The following is a 22,390-nucleotide window of genomic DNA, read 5'->3' on the forward strand; positions in this document are numbered from 1 at the left end:
ATAGCTTCCATAGCATTTTTTAGCTCATCATCTCCTTTCTTCTTCTTCTTTTCTTTTGCGTATTTCTTGGTCCCATCCGGTCGTTTTGGCTTCGAGTATGAAACCGAGTTTGGTGTGGGGCTTCTCTTGCCATCATCACTTGATGCCTCCTCCTCATCATCATCCAAATCAATTGTTCGCTTGCGTTTGTTGCTTAAATCCAAATCATCCATATCATCACGCTTCTTCCATTTCTCATCATCCTTCAATGCTTCATAGCAATGAGGCAAGGTAAATGGCCTTCCTTTCTTGATCTTCTCCTTCTTGGTCCTCTTCTCCTCTCCTTTGAACAAGTTTTGTGCAATATTTAACTACATGAAAACAAAACAAGTTAGCACTACAAACACCAACAACAAGCATGATGAACATGGATGAAATGGCACTTACCCTATCTTCATCATTAGTGCCACTTGAGTTCAACTTGTCAACCGCCTTTTGTGCGGCCGCCCACTTTTGACAATCCTTGTTGATTGTCGACCACCGGGAGCGAAGAGATCGATCGGAGCGGTCAATTCCACTCTCATTGCGTAGATCAAAGTGTTCCTTCATCCGGTTCCAATAAGCATCTCTACTTTGATCACCTCCAACGGACGGATCCCTCGACACTTGCAACCAAGTTTTGCATAGCAAGACGTCTTCTTCGTTGGTGTAGTTGCCTCCTCTTCCTTTCGGTGCGTCGACAATGCCCTCACCATCCTCGTCCACTTCGAAATGCATGTCATTGGTTTGAGACCAATGCGAATTGTTGGAGCCAACACCCATAGTTGACATGTATGCCTCATCGTTGACACTACAAAGTATATAGAACAATGCAAATAAGCTATCTATATGTATGCATTCAAAAAATAACAAAAACAAAAAAGTTGGCGGAATTTTATACCTTTGGGGCCTTTCCTCGAACACATTGTGCTCGCCGACGCTTCGGTAGCCGCCGCGCCCGTCGCACACCCTGCAAGCTTCTTCCTCGACGTCTTCGAGGAGCCGGAGCCGTCCGCCGCCTTGTTCTTCTTCGCGGATGTCTTGCCCTTCTTCGGTCGCGCCGCATTTGGGAGCTTCGACAGGGGGCACGTGGCTTCACGGTGGGCGCCGGCGCGACGCCACCCGCCGTCGAGGTCATCCGCGGCGGCATGAAGAGGCCGCGCGCGATGCCGGTGCTCGGAGGAGCTCCGGCGGAGGTGAAGCCAAAGCTCCCCGTGCTAGGGTTTGCAGCGGCGGCGGCTGCGGCGGTGGACAGCTCGCGACTGTAGGAAGGGTGAGGGGGGTGCCGGCGCGGGCGTCCATCGGGTCAATTTGCCGGCGGCAGCGCGTGCGGGGCGAAGGTGGCGCGGCGGAGAGAGTGCGGCGTGAGCGCTCGAGTGTGCCGCGCGCGGAAGCGGGCGCACCAAATACACAGCACGTGATGGCGATTCGGACCGCACGCCCAACTCTATATGCCGCGCGCGCTTATTGCGCGTCCGCTGGAGCCCCTCTACTGATTGCGCGCACGCTAAAAAGGGCAAATTTGCGGCGCGGCACTTATTTAGCACGGCTGTTGGACATACTCTTAGAAACGCACACCATTTTCTTATGTGGACCTTTGAGAGACTGGCCGACATGTTTTGAAATGAGTAAAATGCATCATAGGTCCTATAACTATCCAAGGTGTGTCACTTTAGTCCTATAACTATCAAAGTGCAGATTTGGGTCCCAAAACTATTTTGAGTCGTTCACTGCAGGTCCTATGGTCGCCCCAGCAGTGTTGACCGTCCGACGTGTCACCTGGACCGGTGCCACATCGACCAGAGGGGCCCACCAGGCTAAACAATGAAGCGTTTATTTGCAGGAAAGCCCTTGAAATCTCAGCTCGTCTCATTCTCAGACCCTCCACCTCTCTTCTACGAACGAACTCTCTGAGGCGGCGATATGATGGCGACCGGCGGCGTTCGCGATTGATGTCCAGCGATTGGAGGCGCAGGACGGGAGTCGGGGCTGCTAATCCGACCGCGGCGCTGGTCCGATGGCTCCATCACGGCGGCTTCCCAACACCCCTCCTCCGGAGTATGGTAAGAACCCTAACCCCAGTCCCTGCTGCACCCCCTTTTGGCTTAGAGATTTCAATAGAGTAGCAAGATTTGGCACGATTTGGGCATTACAGCTTAGATATTGTGTCGATTCAGTCTGAATGTACATATGGCTTCTCTTCCCGTACTGAAATCTTCTGTCTGTACTGAAATCTATTTCAAAAGAGTTGGGCATCTTCCTGTACGTATGGAGATTTGGGCATCTTCTTGTGCGTATGGTGATTTGGGCAATATTTTTCCTGCAGTATATAATCTCTGTTGTAACTGAAGCCTTGTTATGTACTGCTGATGTATATATGTACTAGTGGTGATGCAAAAGAAATTGTACTGCTGATGTATATATGTACTCTGTTTTTTTTCATGTAATAGGACCCAAGGAGGAGCTGTTCTCAGTAGAGATTAATCATGGTGGGGTTTTTCTCGGCTTTGGAGCAAACAAGAAATACATGGATTGCAAAACAGATTTCTTTGATCATTGTGAGGTTGAAACCTGGTCGCCGCTGTGGATTAAAGATTTTGTGCAGCAGCTTGGCTATGATCCAAGTAAAGTGCAGTGTTTCTGGTTACTTCCTGGAATGAATTTGGATAATGGACTGAGAATTATTGATAGAGATGCAGACTGTCTTAGTATGACTGCTGTTGTGCCAAAGTTCAAGCATTTCAAGTTGTACATGGATCATGGTGATATTTATAGCGAGCTGAATATGGATGACATATGCATAATTGGCTCACCTACAATGCCTGATATCATGAGTCTTGTGAAGCCACAAGAAAGAGGTACAAAGAGTTATATTAGGAGTAGTCCTAGGATCAAGAGCAAGGCACAAAAAGGGAGAACTAAAGAACAAGTGCAGAAAAACAATGACAGTGATAGTGATGATAGTGATAGTGATTGTAGTTATGAAGATTGGGCTGACTCAGACAATGACTTTAAGAATGGCGATGATAATCTGTTTGAGGAGTGGGTTGATGACTTCAATAAGGATCTCAGAGCAAAGAAAAATAAAGCAGTACAGTACGAGAGGGATAGTGACTATGACACTGATGAGCTAGAACTGCCAGCTTCAGAGAATGAGGGAAATGAATCAGAACATGAGGTTGTTATGGAAAAAGGGAAGAAAAAGAAAAAGAAGAAGGTGAAGCTCAGGTCTTTCAAGCCAGAGGACATGAAAGCACAAATATTCAAATTGGGTATGAAGTTCCCTACTGCAGCTGATCTTAGAAGGGCAATTCGAGAGTACGCTATTCAGAATAGAGTTGCAATCAAGTATGCAAAGAATGATAAACAAAGAATTAGGGCACACTGCTCGGATGACTGTCCATGGTATTTATTCGCAGCACCTGACAGCAGAACCACAAGTTTTGTGGTGAAAACTTATGTGGGGGATCACACCTGCAGTAAAGAATGGGAGGTCAATGGATTCACATCAAGATATCTAGCTGGCAAGTATTTGGAGAACTTCAGGGCAGACGAAAAGATGACATTGATGAATTTTGCAAGGTTGGTGCAGAAGGACTACAACATGATCCCTACAAGGAGCAAGCTAGCAAGAGCAAGAAGGATAGCAATAAAGAAGATTCATGGAGATGAGGAGAAACAATACTCGATGATGTGGGACTATGCACAAGAGATCAGAATGTCAAACCCTGGAAGTAGCATGTTTATCAAACTCAAAGATGGCAGATTCCACCAATGTTACATGTCATTAGATGCTTGTAAAAGAGGCTTTTTGGCTGGATGCAGGCCTGTTATTTGTGTTGATGGGTGCCATCTTAAAACAAAATATGGTGGACAATTGTTGACTGCTGTAGGGATTGATCTAAACAACTGTATTTTCCCCATTGCTATGGCTGTAGTTGAAGTGGAGGACACACCAACATGGAAGTGGTTTCTACAGACTTTGAAAGATGATCTGCACATAGTGAACACAGCACCTTGGACAGTGATGAGTGATAGGCAAAAAGGACTAATAAATGCCGTTACTGCTTTGTTCCCTCATGGACAACACAGGTTTTGTGTGAGGCACCTTTACCAAAATTTTGCAAAGAAGTGGAAGGGCGAGAACCTGAAGAACAAGTTATGGGCAATTGCAAGGTCGTACAATAAAATTGACTGGAGAAAAAACATGGATGACATGAAGGAATTAAATCTGGAAGCTTATGAGTACTTAGAAGCAATTGAACCAAGTTCCTGGTGCAGGGCCTTTTTCCAAGAATTACCAAAGTGTGACGTGCTACTAAACAATAATTGTGAGGTCTTTAATAAGTAAGTTTCCTATCGCTTTTTCCATTCTAATATATTTTGGTATATATTTTTCCATTGTAGTTCTACATAGTGCACTATCTCGCTGCTATGTCGGGGATATATCTGGTTTGAATTTACATTCTGAACTGATTTGTTTCTTCTCAATGAAGGTGGATACTTGATGCTAGAGAGCTGCCTGTCATGAGCATGTTCAAAAAAATCAAAAATCAATTGTCGACAAGGTTTTATAGCAAGAACAAGGAAAGTGAAGAGTGGTGTGGAACAATTTGTCCCAAGATCAAAAAGATACTTGATAAGAATGCAGAAATGGCTAATAATTGTCAGGCATTGCCTTCTGGCAAAGGCATCTTTACTGTCTTGGGACTCAGAGGCGAGTACAAGGTTGACATAAACAAATACACATGTTCATGCAAAGCTTGGCAGCTAACAGGCATACCATGAGACATGGCATCTCTTGTCTCAGAGGTGAAAGAATCAAACCAGAGAATGTTGTCTCTCCATGCTATAGTATTGCAGCATTCAAGAAAGTATATGGTGAAGTTATTATGCCTTGCAGAGACCCAAGAGAGTGGGAAAAGGTGAATGCTGCTCCAATCTTGCCACCCCTATACGAAAAGCATGTTGGGAGGCCTAGCAATAAAAGAAAGAAGAACCCTGTAGAGACTGATGAAGGAAAGTTGAGCAAGCATGGTGCGGTTTCTCACTGCAGTATTTGTAGGTCAGTTGATCATAATAAAAGAACTTGCCCTGAAAAAGGTAGACAGGAGCAACAAGATGAGGCAAGGCAAGGGGAGCAGCAAGAGGCAGGACAAGTGCAGCAAGGTGAGGCAGTTCAAGGACAAAACTCAATTCCAAGGCATATTGCCAAAAAGGCAAAAATACCAGTGAAGAGAAGGATTAGTTCAACTGATCAGGTAACAATTACTAGATAATTTCCTTTATGTTACTTCTAGTTAGTTAGTTGCTAACTTAAATCCAAAACTACTCTGGAATTGTAGACCACATCTTCTGCAAGTGTGGTTGGATCTAGTGTAATACAAGTGTGGGAGCAGAACATGTCTGTGTTCGACATACTGATGCAATCCGTAAGTTCTTTTCAACTTTTGTAAATCTCATGGAAACTCTCCTATTCCAAAACTGATGTAACACATGTTTTCACATTTGCAGTCACAGCCGTCCCAAGAATCCCAGGCACCAAGACCTCTTCCTGACAATCAATTTCTTGCAAGCCAAATAGAGGATCTACAAATGACAAAACAGACCACAACTATAATCCATGTAGCAGCAAAGAAGAAGAAAAGGAAGGAGAAGATCACGGAGAAGGAGAATGTTATTCCTAGGAAGAAGAAATAGAAGATGAAGTGGACATGCCTTCTATTGGACAGAACCTGGTTTCTTTTTGAACAGAGTTTGGTTTCTTTTGGATAGATAGAGATGGTTAGGGCCTTCACAAATTGTTAGGGCCTTCACAAATTGAAGGCTTTATTTTGGACGGAGGTACTACTTATGTAATGTGGTACTGCATCATGCAGAGTGCAACCCAGTACCACATTACATAGTTGCAAGCTTTAGTGTGTATCTATGTTTATGTAAGAGCACTCTTTATGTAATGACAATATGATGTGCTACTTCCTGGAATTGTGGCAATTCTCATCTATATATTTGCCTGTTAAGTTGCAACATCATTTCTCTCTTCTATGATTGTCCAGACCAAGTATCATTTATCATTTGTAATCTTAGAGAGAGGGTGTGAAATATATATTCATTTGTCATTTGCATGATCATTTGCCGCGCTGGCTTGTTCCTGCTACATCTTGCTGCCGTCGAGCTTGTTCCAAACATGGCAGAACTGATGAAAGAGAGATGAGATTGCAGAGAGGAGGGCTGCGGCTGGAGAGCAAACAGTTTGATGGACCAAATTGCAAAATGTATCAACCACCAATGGCGGGAAATCTTCCACCACGCGCCCTGGGTCGTTGTGGCACTGGTCCAGGTGACACGTCAGCCAACAATCATGGCTGGGGCGACCATATGACCTAGTTTTGGGACCCAAATCTGCACTTTGATAGTTATAGGACTAAAGTGACACACCTTGGATAGTTATAGGACCTATGATGCATTTTACTCTTTTGAAATTAACAAAGTCACCACAAACAGGTCGTTGTCGACGAGTCCCTCGCTTACCACCGAGAAAATAAAGATGTTTTATTCTGAAATAAATCCAGAAAAAATACAAGCACCATACAAAGTCTAGAACATTTCTCTTTTTTTAACTCCGCCCTCCGGCATTTTATTCATTGAGCAGAAGCATGTCTGCGTGCAAAGCGAACGTCAGAAAGCCAGGGGCTACAAAGTCATAAACTTTGAAACCGGGGTGGGCAGGTTCAATCACAAAGAACCTGCCTAACTGAGTGTACTTGGCTCTTTTTTCTCCTTCGAAAACAATGCAAATGCCTCTGTAAAATAGGGGTTAATACCACTGTACCTAGCTATAATAAAGTAGACGATTTCCTCAAGGTGATGTACGTTTATACCAAGACAAGGCATGGATGGAATCAAACCATGCTACCAACAAGGCACAACGTGGTAGACACTACATATATAATTGGCAATTCTTGTCTCCATCCTGATGAGATCGATGAGACCTCGGCCGGCATGGTGGAGAAACACGTGGTTGTGATATGCGCCGCCGTGGGCGCCCTGGCTCTCGCAGCAGCCGTGCTGGGTATCATCGGCGAGGCGACCAAGTCCAGGTCCTTCGTCAGGTACGACGGGGTGAACTGCGTCTACCGGAGGACGCCGGCGTTCGACTGCGGGATCGCGGCGGCCGCGTCGCTGCTCACCGGCCAGGCCATCCTCACGGCGGCCGCCGGCTGCTGGGACGGATGCAGGCAGAGGCGATCGTCGTCCAATCATCGGCGCGTCGGTGGCTACTTCGCTTCGATACTCTCATGGTACGGCATGTTGTACTGTTCAACGAACGGAGATTTCAAATTTTCAGTTGCATTATTTGTTCGGTGGTACTGAAAAAGGTCAGGCGCGCTGCATGCAGGTTTCTCACGATCCTGTCGACGTGCGCCTTCCTCGCCGGAGCTCTCAGGAATGATAGCACGGAACGGCGACCCAAGGAGGGCGTCGCCTCTTACTACCAGTGCACCGTCCTCGTGGCCGGGGTGTTCGCCGGCGCCTCGTTCCTGTCGCTCGCCGCAGCAGTCGTCGGGATCGCCTCCTACGTCGCCATTGAAGGAGCGGCGAGCACTGTGGTGTCACCGTCGGCGGAGCTCCGGGTAGTGCTGGGGCAGCCACAGCAGCTGTAACTTCGTTAATGATAACCCGCCGGCGACTGTCCTACGTGTGGGTAAACAACCGCACACCAGCGTACCAGGTCGATTGTTATTGATTTTGATTTGTTTGCTCTATGTATAAGAACAGTTTAGAAGTTGATCGGGTGGTTCAATTTAGGTCCACTCGTCTTTTATCTCGATTCAAGATCGACTCAGAAAACAAATATGTTGAGTATCAACTTTTTATGTAGCTCGATCAAGAAACAAATTGATCTTAAGCCAACACTGCTCACGTGATTTTAACTCGATGTAATATGGTTATACTACCTGAAAATGCTAAATGGAGGGCGAGCTTTATGGAGCCCTTTATTTTGAAAATTTTAAAAATTATAATTTGATGTTCCAAAATATTCTAAAAAACCATACACTACATCTGTGTAAAATTTGAAGATGGTATAAATTGCAGTGAGAGCTACAGGAAAAAGACAAAACAATGATTTTGAAAATTGTGAACAATAATGCACTGTTTACTACTCCCTTCATTCCATAACGTAGTGCATATAAATACGGAGTACTAAAACGTGACTTGATACATCCGTATCTAGACAAATATAAGACAAGAATTTTGGGACGGAGGGAGTACATATTAAAAGGAAATAGGACAATTTATTACCATATATGTTGTGTATGATTTTTATTCATTTTATCTACTAGCAAATATGGAAGCTTAAAGCGCGGAGAAAATTTAAACCTCAAAATGGTACATGATCAGCCGTCTTTTAAATATGTTGTTATTGATTGCCAAAGTTTTGAGAGCTGGCACACCTTTGTCTCTTCTCTTGCTAGTTGTTAATTACTCCCAATGACGCATCCAGATTGACCATGAGCTTCACTTAATTTGAGCTCGTCCAAACTTTGATATAAGTTGAGATGAGCCCAAGCCAACTTGCTCGAATTCGGTTCATTTGCAGACTCATTTGCAGCCCTAGTTTAATTAGGCGTACAATTATATAGCATTAAAACAACACAAAAGTTACATTTAGAAAGGAAAAAAAAAAGAGCTGGGCTACAGGCCTACAGCCCAGGGGAGGGGAGGCCCACGAGTAGCACCAGGACGACGCCTCCACACGAACGAATCAATCTCTGCGCCACTCGTCCTCTACAGCCGCCGCCGCCGCCGCAGGCTCCCATTCCCAACACGATCAACTTCCAAGCCCTGAGACGCGATGTCTTCCGCCGCCGGACAGCCGTCGGCGAAGGCAAAGCCACCGCGGCGGCATCCCCAGGCAGCCGTTCAAGGTCGACGACGTCGCCTCATACACCTTGCACGCTGACAAGCGCAGCTTCCTGATCAGCACCAAGACGGATGCCGCCGCTGCGGCCACCTTCGCCTTCGACACGAAGGCGCTTTCGTGGAAACTACTCGGCAATTGGGCGCTGCCCTTTGCCGGCCGCGGGCACTTTGTCCCACACCTCAGGGCCTTTGTCGGGCTCTCCAGAGACCCGGACACGCTCGGCCAACTCTACTCTTGCCATGTGCCTAGCTTTGATCATGCCGGTGACGGGCGGTGCCCTGCCCCTGCGTCGAGGGTCTGCGATGAGAAGCTGCTCAGCCGGGACCCAGCCGAGAGGCATGTAAGCGCTACCCTTGTCGACATGCGATGCGATGGTGAATTCTGCCTTGTAGAGTGCGTCTCCATTGCTGCTGATCAGGCCCTCGTTGAGGAGGGAGATGTGCGCCTACCTGGTCGTTGTTTCTATCGCGTGGCTACATTCTTTCTCACGTATGGAATGAATGGAGACCTGATGACTCGCAAGAGCCGACAAGCGCAATACTACCAAGTGCCTGAAGCAACCTCTAAGTCGTTCCTCGCTGAAGATCCCGTGGCATTTTGGATGTAAAAGGCTAAATTCATTTCATGATTATCATCAGTTCCTATGTTCAGTTTGTCACTCTGTTAGACTCATGTCATGGAGCGCCTGTGTCTATTTGGATTCTTTTTCAATATAGAAAGACATGAATCATAAATCTTAATTGAATTTGCATCTATGACTCGGTACATTTTTTAGCAACAGAAGAGAGGTGAATTTTAACCATACACACAAACATGTACCAACAGAAGAGAAGTTGGATTGCGATCAGTTTCGCAAAGTCTAATGACCCCAGAAGGTCCTGATCCTAGCCAAACAGATTCAACTTTCCTCGGTTCTTCTTTAATTTCCTTCGGGGACCCCTTGTGGGCAACCTCTTCTTCTCCATGGTGCTCCAACAAGTTCAAGGTGGTTGGATCTCTCGGATTGGTGACCCCACAGAGCTCAGGTTGGAGGTGATAGAACATTGCGCATCTAGGCAACAACCAAGTTTTTTATGTAAACCTGCACAAGAGTTTAAGGATAAATAAAGTTGTTTTGTTCCATGGTAAGGAATTAAGGTTGTGTGTACACAGATTTCTGTTAAAAAGCTTGGCATATGCTACTCAGCCGGTTAACTACCCAAGCAACATTCCTAGACTGTATCGGATCACTTGACTCGAAGATGCTAAGAAACTACTAGAGATTATATGTGTCTAAAATCAAATGCTAGTTCTTGAGTTAATAGTCCCTAGTGCACATTCGTTGCTTTGTGTATTCTGATGCACCACCTAGTTGAACTTGCTATTTTAGTGATTTATAAGTGCCAGTGCAATTTTGTTTATCACAAGTAGATCAATTTTATACTTTTTACTGCACCATTTTCTCCGAACCATTTTGATCATTGTTAGGTCTTCAAGCCTCAAGCATTGTTAAGTTCTGACCGTGAGAATACCTTTTACTCTGTAAAAGTAGGTAACCACATGCCATTCACTAGCTGAATGCCCCGTGCGTTGCCACACAATAATAAATTATGACATGAAGACATTAACAAAACATTAAACATCATTGTAATTCATAATGTGTCACATGGCTTAAGACGGAATTGTGAGAAAATATTGCTTTATGATAAACTGTGGCAAAGCTGAATTGGGAAACTCAACAAATTTAAATGCTGCGTGACAAAATGGAAGCAGCTTCCGGATTGTAAAGCTTGAACTTGCAGGAAGACCAAGGATCGGATTAGCCATATCATATACTCCCTCCGTTTTTATGTACTCCGCGTATTCGAGTTGACTGAAGTCAAACTTGACCAAATTTATAAAAAAGAATATAAATATTTAGCATAACAAATCTATATGATGTGGAAGTACATTCAACGAATGAATCTAATGGTATTGATTTGTTATTGTATATGTTAATATTTTTGTCTATAAACTTTGTCAAAGTTTGTAAAGCTTGACTTTGACCAAAACTAATATGCGGAGTAAATAAAAACGGAGAGAGTATATATATTGATTTAAATAGTTGTATTGATAAGCATGACGGTCCACAGTAATTGCACATCCGCTGGTTCATCACAGCGCAACCCTCTTGAGGAGATCATCGAAGTTCAGTTCAACTAGCATCAGCTGAACATCACGGTAACCAAATGACATAACTGGCAGGTCAAGTATTTCTGAATAATCAGAGAAGCTACTTCCAGGATAATCTAATTCTGCTCTCAGACTAAGCAAAACAAGGTATGCACCCACACAGTAAGGTCTTGTTTAGCTTCAGAAATACTTGCAAAACATTAACTGAATTTAGGATTCTGGTGTCCACGGCATGGTGTTGTTTAGTAGTTTCCTAGATACTTGCAAACCATTAACAAAATTTAGGATTCTTTTGTCAACGGCCATGGTTTATCAGCACGAAACGGCCGTTTCACTGCTGGGGGGATCACCGAGCGGCTCAAAAAGATCAGCCCAGTCAGCCTGCTTCATCTCGATTTCCTGCATTAAAAAGCAAAGATCACGACACGGTCAGAACAGTGATGGTGCTGCTTTGCTACGAGAGCACCAGTGACTCTTGTACGGTGGCTTTGGAAAAGAAGGTTTACCTGGCAGACTTCATTCCCAATCTGGAACTGCTCCTTCATGACCCCCAGCGTGGTTGCCGAAACATGCACGGTCGAGTTTCTGCACGGGTACGCCGGGGTAATGATGGGCATGACATGCGACCGGTCTTCACCGTTGAAGCGTGCATCCCAACGGGAAAACCAAGCTCCCAATCTTCATGAATGGAGCAGAGCATCACCGGGTTCGGCCAGTACCACTCGCCGAAGATGCTAAAGAACATCGTGACCAGCGTGCTCGGCGCAGCATTAGGGTAGGCCTGGCAGATACGCGCAACCATCACAGCGCAATCGACCTCTCTGAGATAACCAGGGGCCTAGCAAAGCACACAATTAGCTCAGCGTAACAGCTCAAGCAGGCGTTGCCAACATGGTGATTAAACCTGACTTACATTAACGCAAACACCTCTTCTTTTCGCCCAGTACTTCACACACCTTAAAGTTGTTCGGAAGTTCTACAGTCAAGTGCGTGTATATCATTGTGGTGCCATCTTTGAAGAAGAAATAAAGGGGGGAAATGGAGTGGAAAACAAGAGCCAACCTCGATATTTGGAACAAGATCAAGAATTTGGTCTGCCACTCTGCACTCGCTAAGACTGAGGAGATTTACTTCATCAACGCCATAAAGCACTGAATTTTGAGAGATATCCAGATCCTTCAGCAGTACATTAAGAGCAAAATTTATCGCTTGAGATATTCGATGTAAAACAGGGCAGAGGGCAGGAAGTTGGCTTCAAGATAAATAATTTTCTTTCATTATTTAAGACAGAATGGCACAAGCAGCTAAGACTGAGGGCCACAGGGGAGGTGCTGCATTGTAAATACCCAAGACTGTGTTGGAGAAGAACTGTCAGTTAGACACGTGTATCCAAATATGATGGAAGATAAGGAATGAACACTCTGTTATACGCATCTCCCTAGCACAAAACATCAGAAGGTATCCATAAACACCCAATGGCCACAACTAAATGTGATGATTCTGCCAAAAAAACGTGAAACCCGTAAATCATGATGAATGGAAGATTCAAGTTTTTCACTACTGAATGTTAAACGGCAAGAAAGTTAGATTGCCATCCAAGATACTATCAATGCTGCAATAACTGACCTACACCAAAAAAACAGGTATGTGATTGGGAAATTCTACAGCAATGTATGCATATCATTATATTGCCGTCCTAGGAAAAGAAATAAGGAAATTTTTGGGGCACAAAACAGAAGGCATGTATAGGAAACAAAGTCAGAACACCAGGACAGTGGTAACTGATAAGCATCCCCATCTAATACTCCCTCTCCCCCAAAATATAAGGCATGCTTGACTTCTTTCGGTCTTCATCACACAACTTTGACTATGATTTTTATTTATTGTATGTCTATAAAATTACTATAAAGACATGAAATAAAACTGTTTTCCAAAACAAATACGACAATACCATTTATACAAAGATAGTGCAAATTCAAGCGTACTTATATTTTGGGAAGGAGGAAGTACATCACATCATACAATGGATGGCCAGATACAACTACTCTACATACCTAACTAAGCTACAACATTAGCAGTCTAGCTCGTAACTTGGACTTCTGTTTTTACCATAAAATAAATACACGTATAATAGACAGTAATGCATAGCTATGTTTAAATTAAGATAGTAGGTGCTAGAACAAAATTTGCTTACATATTTTCTTACTAAAATATGCTTAATGGATAAAAGTTAAAAACATCACACAATCACATATACCATGACACACATAAATAAGAACTTAAGGTATGTATAGGAAAGCAAACAAGTGCATGTAAACTTATTAAAAACTTACCGATGGCACTACTGCAAGAGAAACATTGGCATAAAGAAGGTTAATTGATATTCCGTGGAGCTTAAATTTCATAGCAGGGAAATGTGCATCAGGGAGAGGTTGCAGTTCAGACACTTCTTCCATTTGTGCCAGTATTCCACATAGTATAGTAAAGAAATCCTGCTGAAGTAAGAGCAGTATGTCAGGAAATAAAAATGATTAAAGTTAGTATAAAGTTGGGTCATCTATTTTGGAACGGAGGGAGTATATCTTAAGTATAAACAACACTTATTGCACATGATGAAAGGAAAAAAGATACCTCACGGTTCACATACTTTGGTCCAACACATAAAGTATCTATGTCAGCCCCAGGTTCATCAACCTATCAATGCAGGAATACCAAATTATGCACATGTGAATAATTTCATGAGTAGGGCAAACACTCAATTCTATGCAACAACGTAGACAAAAAAAAATAGCTGATGCATTTGAGGTCATATGCTCTTGAAGTGGTCATACAATGTGTTTGGCATTCCCATATCATGGTGTCCTTTTTTCCTTCTAAGGAACACATACTGTCTGTGGTATTGTGTGGTTATACTAACTTACTAACTCACCGGCAAGCAATCTCAAAAAAGTATCAGCAAAAAAAGGGTTACTTACTAACTCAAAGCCTGTTCTTTAACGCAGCTAAACAAACATATGCTGAGATAGGTAAAACACCCTTTAAAACAGGACTGATTCCAGAGTCTATGCTGTTCACGAATCAACGTGGTGCTCTATATCTGTGACTGAGAACTGAAAACAGAGTATACTGAAAAAGCAGAACACTCAGTTCTAAGCAGCGACATAGACGGAAAACAGGAATAGTTCAGACAGATGCAGTTGATCCTGTTGGCATACAATTGTTAAGAACCAAATTATGGGTGTGTGGCATTTCCATATCCTGGTCTCTTTATCTCTAAAGAACACTGATACTCTGTTTGGTAATATTAAGTTACTAACCGGAAGCCTCTTCTAGTGCAGCTAAACAAATATATATATGCTCAAATACGTTACTACCTATTCTCTAGAACAGTGCTGATTCCAAAATAACCAAAGCAAAGCATGTGCATTACCCCTAGATGGTATGACCCGAAGGTGAAAAGCACGGCATTTGCGTCGATTTGGCCTCTCTGAATAGCCAACTCCTTCACCCACTCTTTCACAATCTGCATTTCAAACATGGATATTGTTCACCAGACGATAAATTACCAGAGGTAACGCCAACTCGCATGTGGCAGGAGGAAACAGCTACCTTGTCAAGCTTCCCCAACACCTCTTCTTGCCTAGCGGCCTTCTAAGTAACAGAATCTTAGCGTCGGAGCGAACAAGCTGAAACAATAATCGAATCAGAGCGGCAGATCGGTTCGAACCTGCTCCAATTCCTGCGTGCTGTGGAGGTCCGTCGAAGGACCTCGCGGGCGTCACCCCCAGCTTCCTCTTGGGGAAGCTCGTTGGGGCAGAGCTCCTCATCGGGCCTCACGGGAACCGCGCGCGGAGCCCTGGGCCGATCCTCCGCCGTCGGAGGCCTAGCTAGGGTTGGCGGTCCGGCGATGCAGCAGGTGGGGAGAGACCGAGAGAGAGATGGGTGGGGATTGAGGAGGGGAGGAGGGGGTTAAGGTGATTCAGCGCGAGAATTCCCTCCGGAAGGAGGTTTTTGGCAACCCGGCCACCAAACCGGACACACTATCTGTGTGTGGATTCGTCCGGCGTCCGGACACATCCGTGAACACATCCAATTCTGTTCTAAGGGCATCTCTAACGACGACCCGTAAATTTTTTCTTCCGTCTGTCTATGGTCAAGGGATCAATCCACGTTCATGGATGCCGGAGGCCGTTGCAATCGTAGCCGCATACATTCAAACTCTTTTTCAACAAACCGGATGAAATTCATGCAAACACGATCGAATTTCATATGACGGATTTCATTACATTTACATCAACTAAGTGACGCTCATCCGGCTCTGGAGGTATGATTAACACCTAATCTAGATGATCCGTTTCCCGTGTCCGGCCATGAGCCCCGAGAACTGAAACTTTGCCTTCTTCAATTCCACCTCAGCGCTCTCCAGCTCCGCCTCCGGAGACCCAGGAAGTGAAGTTGTCCGCCTTCACGTTGCCATCAAGTGACTAATCCGCCGACGATGCTCAGCCCACCAAATTTGGCGTCGACAGGAGGGAAGGAGCGGTGGCCTTCTTGGGACCCGAGCAGCGGTGACCTACAGTGCACTACTCTTCCTTGCTGTCGGCGGCGCCCGCGGACGTGCCTGGTTCGTGGTCGTGGTGGCGGGGCGGGGCCTCGGCGGAGCCGGCGATGTCGTCCTCGTCGTCGATCTCGCCGAACACCGCCTCGCGGAAGAAAAAAAGAAAACACGTTTTTTTTCATTTCCGAGCGGCACGGTCATGCCTTTCGCGGAAGGAAAAAAAAGCAAACACATTTTTTTCCGTTTCCGAGAGGCACAACCATGCTGCTCGCGAAAGTAAATTCGTGTTTCTCGTGGAAGCAAAACAAATACGTTTTTTCGCGCAAATATTTTTTTTATTTTTTCCCCAAAAGCTAAGAAAAACCGGTGAAAAGCGAAAACCCGAAAACCCAAAAAAACCCATCTAAAAAGTCAAAAACGCATGTGAAAAAATAAAAAAAAATCCAGAGGAAGCGTCCAAAGCATGGCACATTACGACGGCTGAGAGCCCACCCCAAATGACCCATGAAGAGGCTTCCGAAGAAGCGCTCGTCAATTAGTTGCCCCTAGCTTTCCGGACGAAATACGAATCAAATGTTGGCTCGGGCTTGAGGTTTCTACCTCGGGCTTTTGTAAGCCCAACCAGAAATCTGGCCCGGCCTAAGTGATGCCCAGGTTTACACACAAGAACGGCCTTGTTATCCCAAGAGGTAGAAACAAAGTAGAGATCCAAGCACAGGAAGACGACTTCAATCAAGAATTCACAAAGGGGACTATGTAGTATATAGTGCCCAATCTTGCAGCTTAGCACATCAGCACATATCCTCCAATATCCTAACGTACAGGAACATTTCTAGCACTAAAAACATAATGAGACTTGAGCAGTGCTAAAGAAAATTCAGTTAAAAAAGTGTCAAAGAAATGGCTATGCAGAACCAACGGTCCTCCCAAAATGTCAACTTCACACCACCATTTTGCACCTTGATCGAGCTTACAGAAAAGCAGTAAAAACATCCACCCCTCCATGATCAAGGCAGGAGGCATCTTACCTCCCAAACCAATGGCCTTCCAGAGAATTTATTACTCGCCTTAGTAAATTAAGCATGACAAATCAGAATACTCGTGTTGGGAGTTGGGACACAACTTTTCAAAAGCAACAAAAGGTAGCATAGTTTACAAATACTCGCACAATCGGAAAAGCAGATTACTAAAGTGATCTGCCAATGTTGCTTCACATCATCACTATTAATCAGTAGTCTCTCTCTTTTTACTTATTACAGTTTCAGAATAACACGCTGCCCAAATGGATGGCAGAATACGAATGTGATAGTGGCCCAAAACGCCAAGACGAATGAAACAGCAGTGACCACGTAGATGATCGGATCAGAATCGCCACGCGCATTTCCTCCCGTGCCATTCCGTGCAACGGGATATGAACTGGAAGTGCATGACCTAAGGTTGCCGTTCCCTCTGTAACTGTCCACATCAAATGTGCCGAGCTGACCAGTGGCTGGTAGACATCCAGATAAGTTGTTGTACGCCACAGAGAACACTTCCAATGATGATAACCGAGTTAACTGCCATGGTATGGTTCCATCCAGCTTGTTTCCTGAAAGGTCTAAGCTTTCGATTTCACTCATGTTACCGAAGGTTGTAGGAATCAGTCCGGTCAAGAAATTGTTTGACAAATTGAGAGACTTTATATGGCTCAAATTCCCCATCTCCTTCGGAATATCACCTGATAGCATGTTCGAAGAGAAGTCAATGCCAGACATCCACATGAAGAAGTTTTGTCCATATGTGTATGAGTTCCCTTTAGTCGTGAAGGTGAAGCCTTGGGGTTCATAATGACTGCTGTACATGCCCACGGCATAATCTCCTGTAGAGTAAGTTATCCCAATTGAGGGCCAACCGTACTCGTAATCATCAGGGTCTTCAAGTGCAATGCCACCAATACATGGTGGTATGGAACCCGAAAGTATGTTGTGGGAGATGTCAATTATACTCAAGCGTTGGAGACGACACAGATTTGAAGAGATCTGTCCCACAAACTTGTTCCTGCTTAACAAAAGTACACTGATTTGAGAAAGATATTGTGCCCACTCAAGGTTGCCTGTGAACTGATTATGGCTGAGATCCAGAGCTGTAATGGACGAGCTGAAGAAAAACGCACTCGGGAAGCCTGACAGTGAATTCCCAGATACACTCAGAAACTCGAGAGGTAATACAGTGCTGCAGTTTGGAATATGCCCCGTAAAGTAGTTTTCTGACAGATCTAATATCCGAAGTTTTGTTAATGTGCAAATTCCTGGATGAATGGCACCAGTTAAACCATTACAAGAAAGGCTCAAAGCTTCCAGTGAAGGAAGAAACCATAATGAAGTGCTCAGTTCTCCTGACATCTTGTTACCATGTAAATCCATGAGGGCTATATCACCAGACAGATTTCTAGGGAGAGTTCCTTCAAATTTGTTGTTGTCGAGGTATATTGCCCACAGGTGACCAGAGAAGCTACTAACCCCATCAAGTATCTTACCCCCGAGACTATTGTTTGAGAGCTTCAATACATTCAGTGCGTAAAAATCAGTGAACAAGCAGGATGGCACTTCTCCTGTAAATCTGTTATTTGATAGGTCCATAAGTTGTATGCTGCTGTTGCAGAGCGATGGTGGTATCGTTCCAGATATAATATTGTGGGAAACATCAAGAATTGTAAGATTAGGAAACATCAAACTGATGTTGGCTGGCAGCTGTCCTTCAACTAGGTTCAGAGATATGTTAACTTGTTTAAGGTAAGTTTGGTGTTGCCATACCCGATCTAGCGATCCAACTAGTGAGTTGTTTGCAAGATTCAGGTAAACCAGTGTGGCTTCATTTGTGAACAACCAGTCAGGCATGTTTCCCGGCAAATTATTGTTGGACAAATCGAGAAAACGTAGATGATGCTGTGTGCGGAGGAAATTTGGCTCAGTAATCATGCTCTTATCAAGGTTACACCAAGAGAGCCTTAGTGTATTCAATTGAAATTTTGGTACCCAACCATGCAGTTCCACTTGAACGACCAAATCAGTATTCCGGGACAGATCTATCTGTTTGAGCTTCACACAGTTTCTTAACCAGAAAAAAGAAAATTTACCGCTTAGCTTGTTTTTGGATAACCTGATAGTTTGAAGCAATGAGGAACACTTTGAAGATGAGTTTATGGGTACATATCCTTGCAAGAGGTTGTCTGAAAGATCCAAGTACTCCAGGCATGGAAGTGCAAACACTGATGCTGGGATGCTACCACTCAATTTATTGGATCTCAGACGCAATTCTCGCAGGTTCCAAGATGAATTTATAGGTATATGTCCATGCAAGAGGTTGTCTGAAAGATCCAAGTACTCAAGGCGTGGAAGTGCAAATAAGGATGCTGGGAGGCTACCACTCAATTCATTGGATCCCAAATGCAATTCACGCAGGTTATGGAGATTTCTGAGACCTGAGACGAATACATGACTTATAGCAAGTAAAAAGTAACTGTACCAACTGAAAGAGAATGTTAAATTTATTTGTTTCAGTACCTGTACTATGAAGAGTCCCACCCATGACGTTTCCATTGAGATTTATGACTTCTAGAGAAACCAGCTTACCAACAGATCCTGGGATGCCCCCTAGTAAACTGTTGAAACTGAGGTCGAGATACTTGAGCTTACTCAATCCTTGGAGACCTGATGAATCATTTGCTTCAGAATGATGAATCGTAATCAAAAAATTTGGATGAATAAAAGTGGAGTTTCATGGATGCAACAGGAGTTACATACCCTCAAAATTATGTAAACAAGCGAACAGTCCTGAGATATTTAGTAGCTGAAGCTCTGGAAATAAAGAAAAGATCGTCAAGCTAAGGTGCCAGATGCATTCACCTTCCATTTCTTCCATATGGTCCATATCTTGGTCGATTGGGGAAAGGTCGAGATGCGATATTAGCCCTGTGCTATTGTCGCATGTGATCCCTTTCCACGAACAGCAGTCATCACCGACTCCCCAAGAACTGTGCATCTGATTCTCATAGTCATGCCCAAAGATTATGAGGCGAGAGCTAATATCCATGAGGGACGCTCTCTGCTCCAAGAAGCAGCCCGAACAACTCAGAAACATGGAGTTCAGAGTGCAGAGGACCAGCAATAGACATCTCCATGACAAGTAGTAGTCCATTTGGAAGAAAAATGTTTCTACATTATCATGTGAATTCTACGCTGTAGGTTTGGGAGCAGGATGCGTGCCTCTATTTCTTCTTCTCCTTGCTTGTTGTGGTATTTATGTTTAGCCATCCCTAGGCTATAAAGTAGCTTAGTAAACACAGTTTAGTCCATGGTCAAGGAGAAATGCTTGATCAGCAAAGCAACTTTACTATTGGCACTATTGACTTGTTGACGAACATTTTGTTCAAGTCCTCTTTGGAGAATTGACCACAACATTCACTGATGGCCAAACATGGACTATGACTTCACGGCTAAGCACTAATCTTGAGGATAGATAATATATTGATCTTGGGTCCAAGCACCTTGTGGACTTGACTACCGAAGCTCCTGCACTGGATATCGAGGCCAAGAATGGCAGAAATACACATGAATTTGGAGTTGCCCTTTTTTTCAGTTTGAGCATCTTATAAGTTTCAGCACATATAATAATTGAGTGCCTGGGTTTGAACAGATTTAAACAAAGAACCATATTATGTTTTGATTTTAATGTAGTTTAATGTATCTTCCTCCCTTTTGGTCTGAATCGACCAAAGGGTTTCCTTCATCATGACATGCTCTTCCATGTTGGGCTTATTTAGGGTCTGATTCTTGGATTTTCTTTTATCATAAGTAATGCTATCAGCTCTGCATGGTCTAATCCAGTTGGTTCATTTGATTGCTTGATCTCTTCATTGCTGTAGAAATATTAATTTGCAGGCAATATTTCCTCACTACTGAAGCAGACGATTTCAAGGAAAGGGTCGCATGAGTTCTGGGATGTAATTTGAGAACATGCTGCCTGCTTATTTGTTCTGCTCCTTGTGGTGTTCATAACTGACTATCCCCAAGATTATAAACAAAGTTTAGTCCATGGTCATGGAACGTATGCTTGGGTTTGACAACAAGTTTAGCTAATGGAACTGTTATATTAGCTTATTGAGCAACATTTTGTTCATTCAAGTCTCTGCAAAAAGACATCGCACTACTGATCAGGACCGAACTTGGAGCATGACTGCACCATTAAGCACTAATCTTGGGCATATATAATATTATCTTCCAGACACTTTGTGGACTTGACTGCCAAAGCTCTTGCACTAGATATGGAGGCCAAAAAGGCCAGAAATTTTGGTGATTTTGGAGTTAACCATAAAGCAGAACGCCTGTCTTACTACAGTCTTAGTTCTGGGTGCAGAACCACTAGTCAATGCTACAGACTTCAGATTGCATTTGAGTGTAGGGACAAAAAAGCTTCAAGACAAGCATACGGTTTGCTAAAGGGTTACAGTTGCCTTCCAGGTTTCAGGGTAGCTTTTTCACATGCCCAGCTTTTGGGCCTGGTATATCAAAACCAAACTGTGTAATGTAAATCGTAGTGAAGCCCCGGGTCATCCAGAATATGATGGCAGTGCCAAATTGCCAATAAAAATTAGGGGGTAAGGTAAAGGTAAATCACAGATTCAGACTCGGTAGGAAATATACTAGTAGAAGTACTGAAGAACACTACTTATGCTTGCACATGTTTTCTGAAAGGAATGCGTGAATTCAGATCAGAGTTAACCTTAAGGAACGTCGTAAGCCATTCACTTATATATTCCGCCCCGCTCCGCGCTTGCCCTTGCCCTGAGTCTGAGTGGGTGCGTGGCAGCCGGCGCCTCCCCGGCTCGGCCGCACATCCAGTCCCCCACGGCGCCGTTGGCGAGTGCGGCATCCATCTCCCTCCCACTCTCCGGTCGCCGGCGATGCTCACCTCCTTCCTCTCCTTCTTCGAACTAGTCATCCACTCAGCGGTGGTGCGGTCCGGATGGAGGGTGATTCCGGCCGGCGTGGCCCGGCGTGGGGAAGGGAAGACGAGGAGGAGGCCTCTGTTCGTCCTCTTTTTTTTTTAGGGTCTTTTTTTTGTTTGAGCGGACCCTCTCTGTCCGTCCGTCCGAAGGGCCATTTCCGTGGCTCGGCCTTGTGCGTGAAAATTTATTTATTTAAATCGGCCCACCAGCCAGGCGCATTCACGAGGGCCCGATTTACAAAGGCCGACCAGACGCCCATGCGAGCTGCAACCGGCCACCGGTACTCCTACGACCATGCCCAGCGACGCTACGACAACCACCAGACACCCACCGGAGATGCTACGACGGGCACGACGGGATGCTACAACCAGTGGCGGAGCTTCAAAGAAAAAGTTGGGCGGGCCGATGTAAACAATAGCACAATTTTTTTTAGGCATTATTGAGTATTCGGTACATTTTGTTCTCATTGATTTTCACCTTACAAGAAGGGTTGGGCGCGCTTTGCTGCGCCAAGGTAAAGAAAAAGTTATTGGCAAGATACTAAAATTTTTGTCTTAGATTTGTCAAAATACGAATGTATTTAGTCACATTATAATGTTAGATGCATCCGTATGTAGGTAAATTTAAGATAAATATTTTGAGACGGAGGTGTACATTGTTATGCCTTGTTTCAGTTATCTTCTTAAACTAAAATGCATTGGCACAGTCGTCGCGAGCTGAACATGGAGCTCTACTCAGTGTCGGCAGCAGA

The 22,390-nt window shown here is 44.3% G+C and overlaps 2 protein-coding genes across 2 annotated transcripts; both read right to left on the reverse strand.

The window, feature by feature from the left end:
• Positions 1-11,014: 11,014 nt before the first annotated feature.
• Positions 11,015-14,861, reverse strand: LOC123051316 (nuclear poly(A) polymerase 4). The gene is made up of 9 exons (XM_044474168.1): positions 14,823-14,861; positions 14,705-14,743; positions 14,526-14,618; positions 13,727-13,789; positions 13,429-13,587; positions 12,158-12,271; positions 12,009-12,071; positions 11,602-11,933; positions 11,015-11,494 (listed from the first exon to the last, which is right to left on the reverse strand). Exons 5-8 carry the CDS (start codon positions 13,549-13,551, stop codon positions 11,637-11,639), a joined length of 597 nt encoding a protein of 198 aa, XP_044330103.1. The 5' UTR covers positions 13,552-13,587; positions 13,727-13,789; positions 14,526-14,618; positions 14,705-14,743; positions 14,823-14,861; the 3' UTR covers positions 11,015-11,494; positions 11,602-11,636.
• Positions 14,862-16,826: 1,965 nt separating this feature from the next.
• On the reverse strand, positions 16,827-21,732 carry LOC123051317 (receptor-like protein 15). Its single transcript, XM_044474169.1, has 3 exons — positions 19,436-21,732; positions 19,196-19,342; positions 16,827-19,113 (listed from the first exon to the last, which is right to left on the reverse strand). Exons 1-3 carry the CDS (start codon positions 19,827-19,829, stop codon positions 16,907-16,909), a joined length of 2,748 nt encoding a protein of 915 aa, XP_044330104.1. The 5' UTR covers positions 19,830-21,732; the 3' UTR covers positions 16,827-16,906.
• Between the last annotated feature and the right edge of the window lie 658 nt (positions 21,733-22,390).

The sequence above is a fragment of the Triticum aestivum genome, chromosome 2D (assembly GCF_018294505.1).
Source record: "Triticum aestivum cultivar Chinese Spring chromosome 2D, IWGSC CS RefSeq v2.1, whole genome shotgun sequence".
Taxonomy (NCBI): domain Eukaryota; kingdom Viridiplantae; phylum Streptophyta; class Magnoliopsida; order Poales; family Poaceae; genus Triticum; species Triticum aestivum.

Coding starts and splice junctions, on each gene's coding strand:
- LOC123051316 (XM_044474168.1), bottom strand. CDS start 13,551: ATGGAAGAAGTGTCTGAACTGCAACCTCTCCCTGATGCACATTTCCCT. Junction 12,072..12,157: donor ATCTTGTTCCAAATATCGAG/GTTGGCTCTTGT, acceptor ACTTGACTGTAG/AACTTCCGAACAACTTTAAG. Junction 11,934..12,008: donor GAAGAGGTGTTTGCGTTAAT/GTAAGTCAGGTT, acceptor GTGCTTTGCTAG/GCCCCTGGTTATCTCAGAGA.
- LOC123051317 (XM_044474169.1), bottom strand. CDS start 19,829: ATGGACTACTACTTGTCATGGAGATGTCTATTGCTGGTCCTCTGCACT. Junction 19,343..19,435: donor TTGTTTACATAATTTTGAGG/GTATGTAACTCC, acceptor ATGATTCATCAG/GTCTCCAAGGATTGAGTAAG. Junction 19,114..19,195: donor TGGGACTCTTCATAGTACAG/GTACTGAAACAA, acceptor TATTCGTCTCAG/GTCTCAGAAATCTCCATAAC.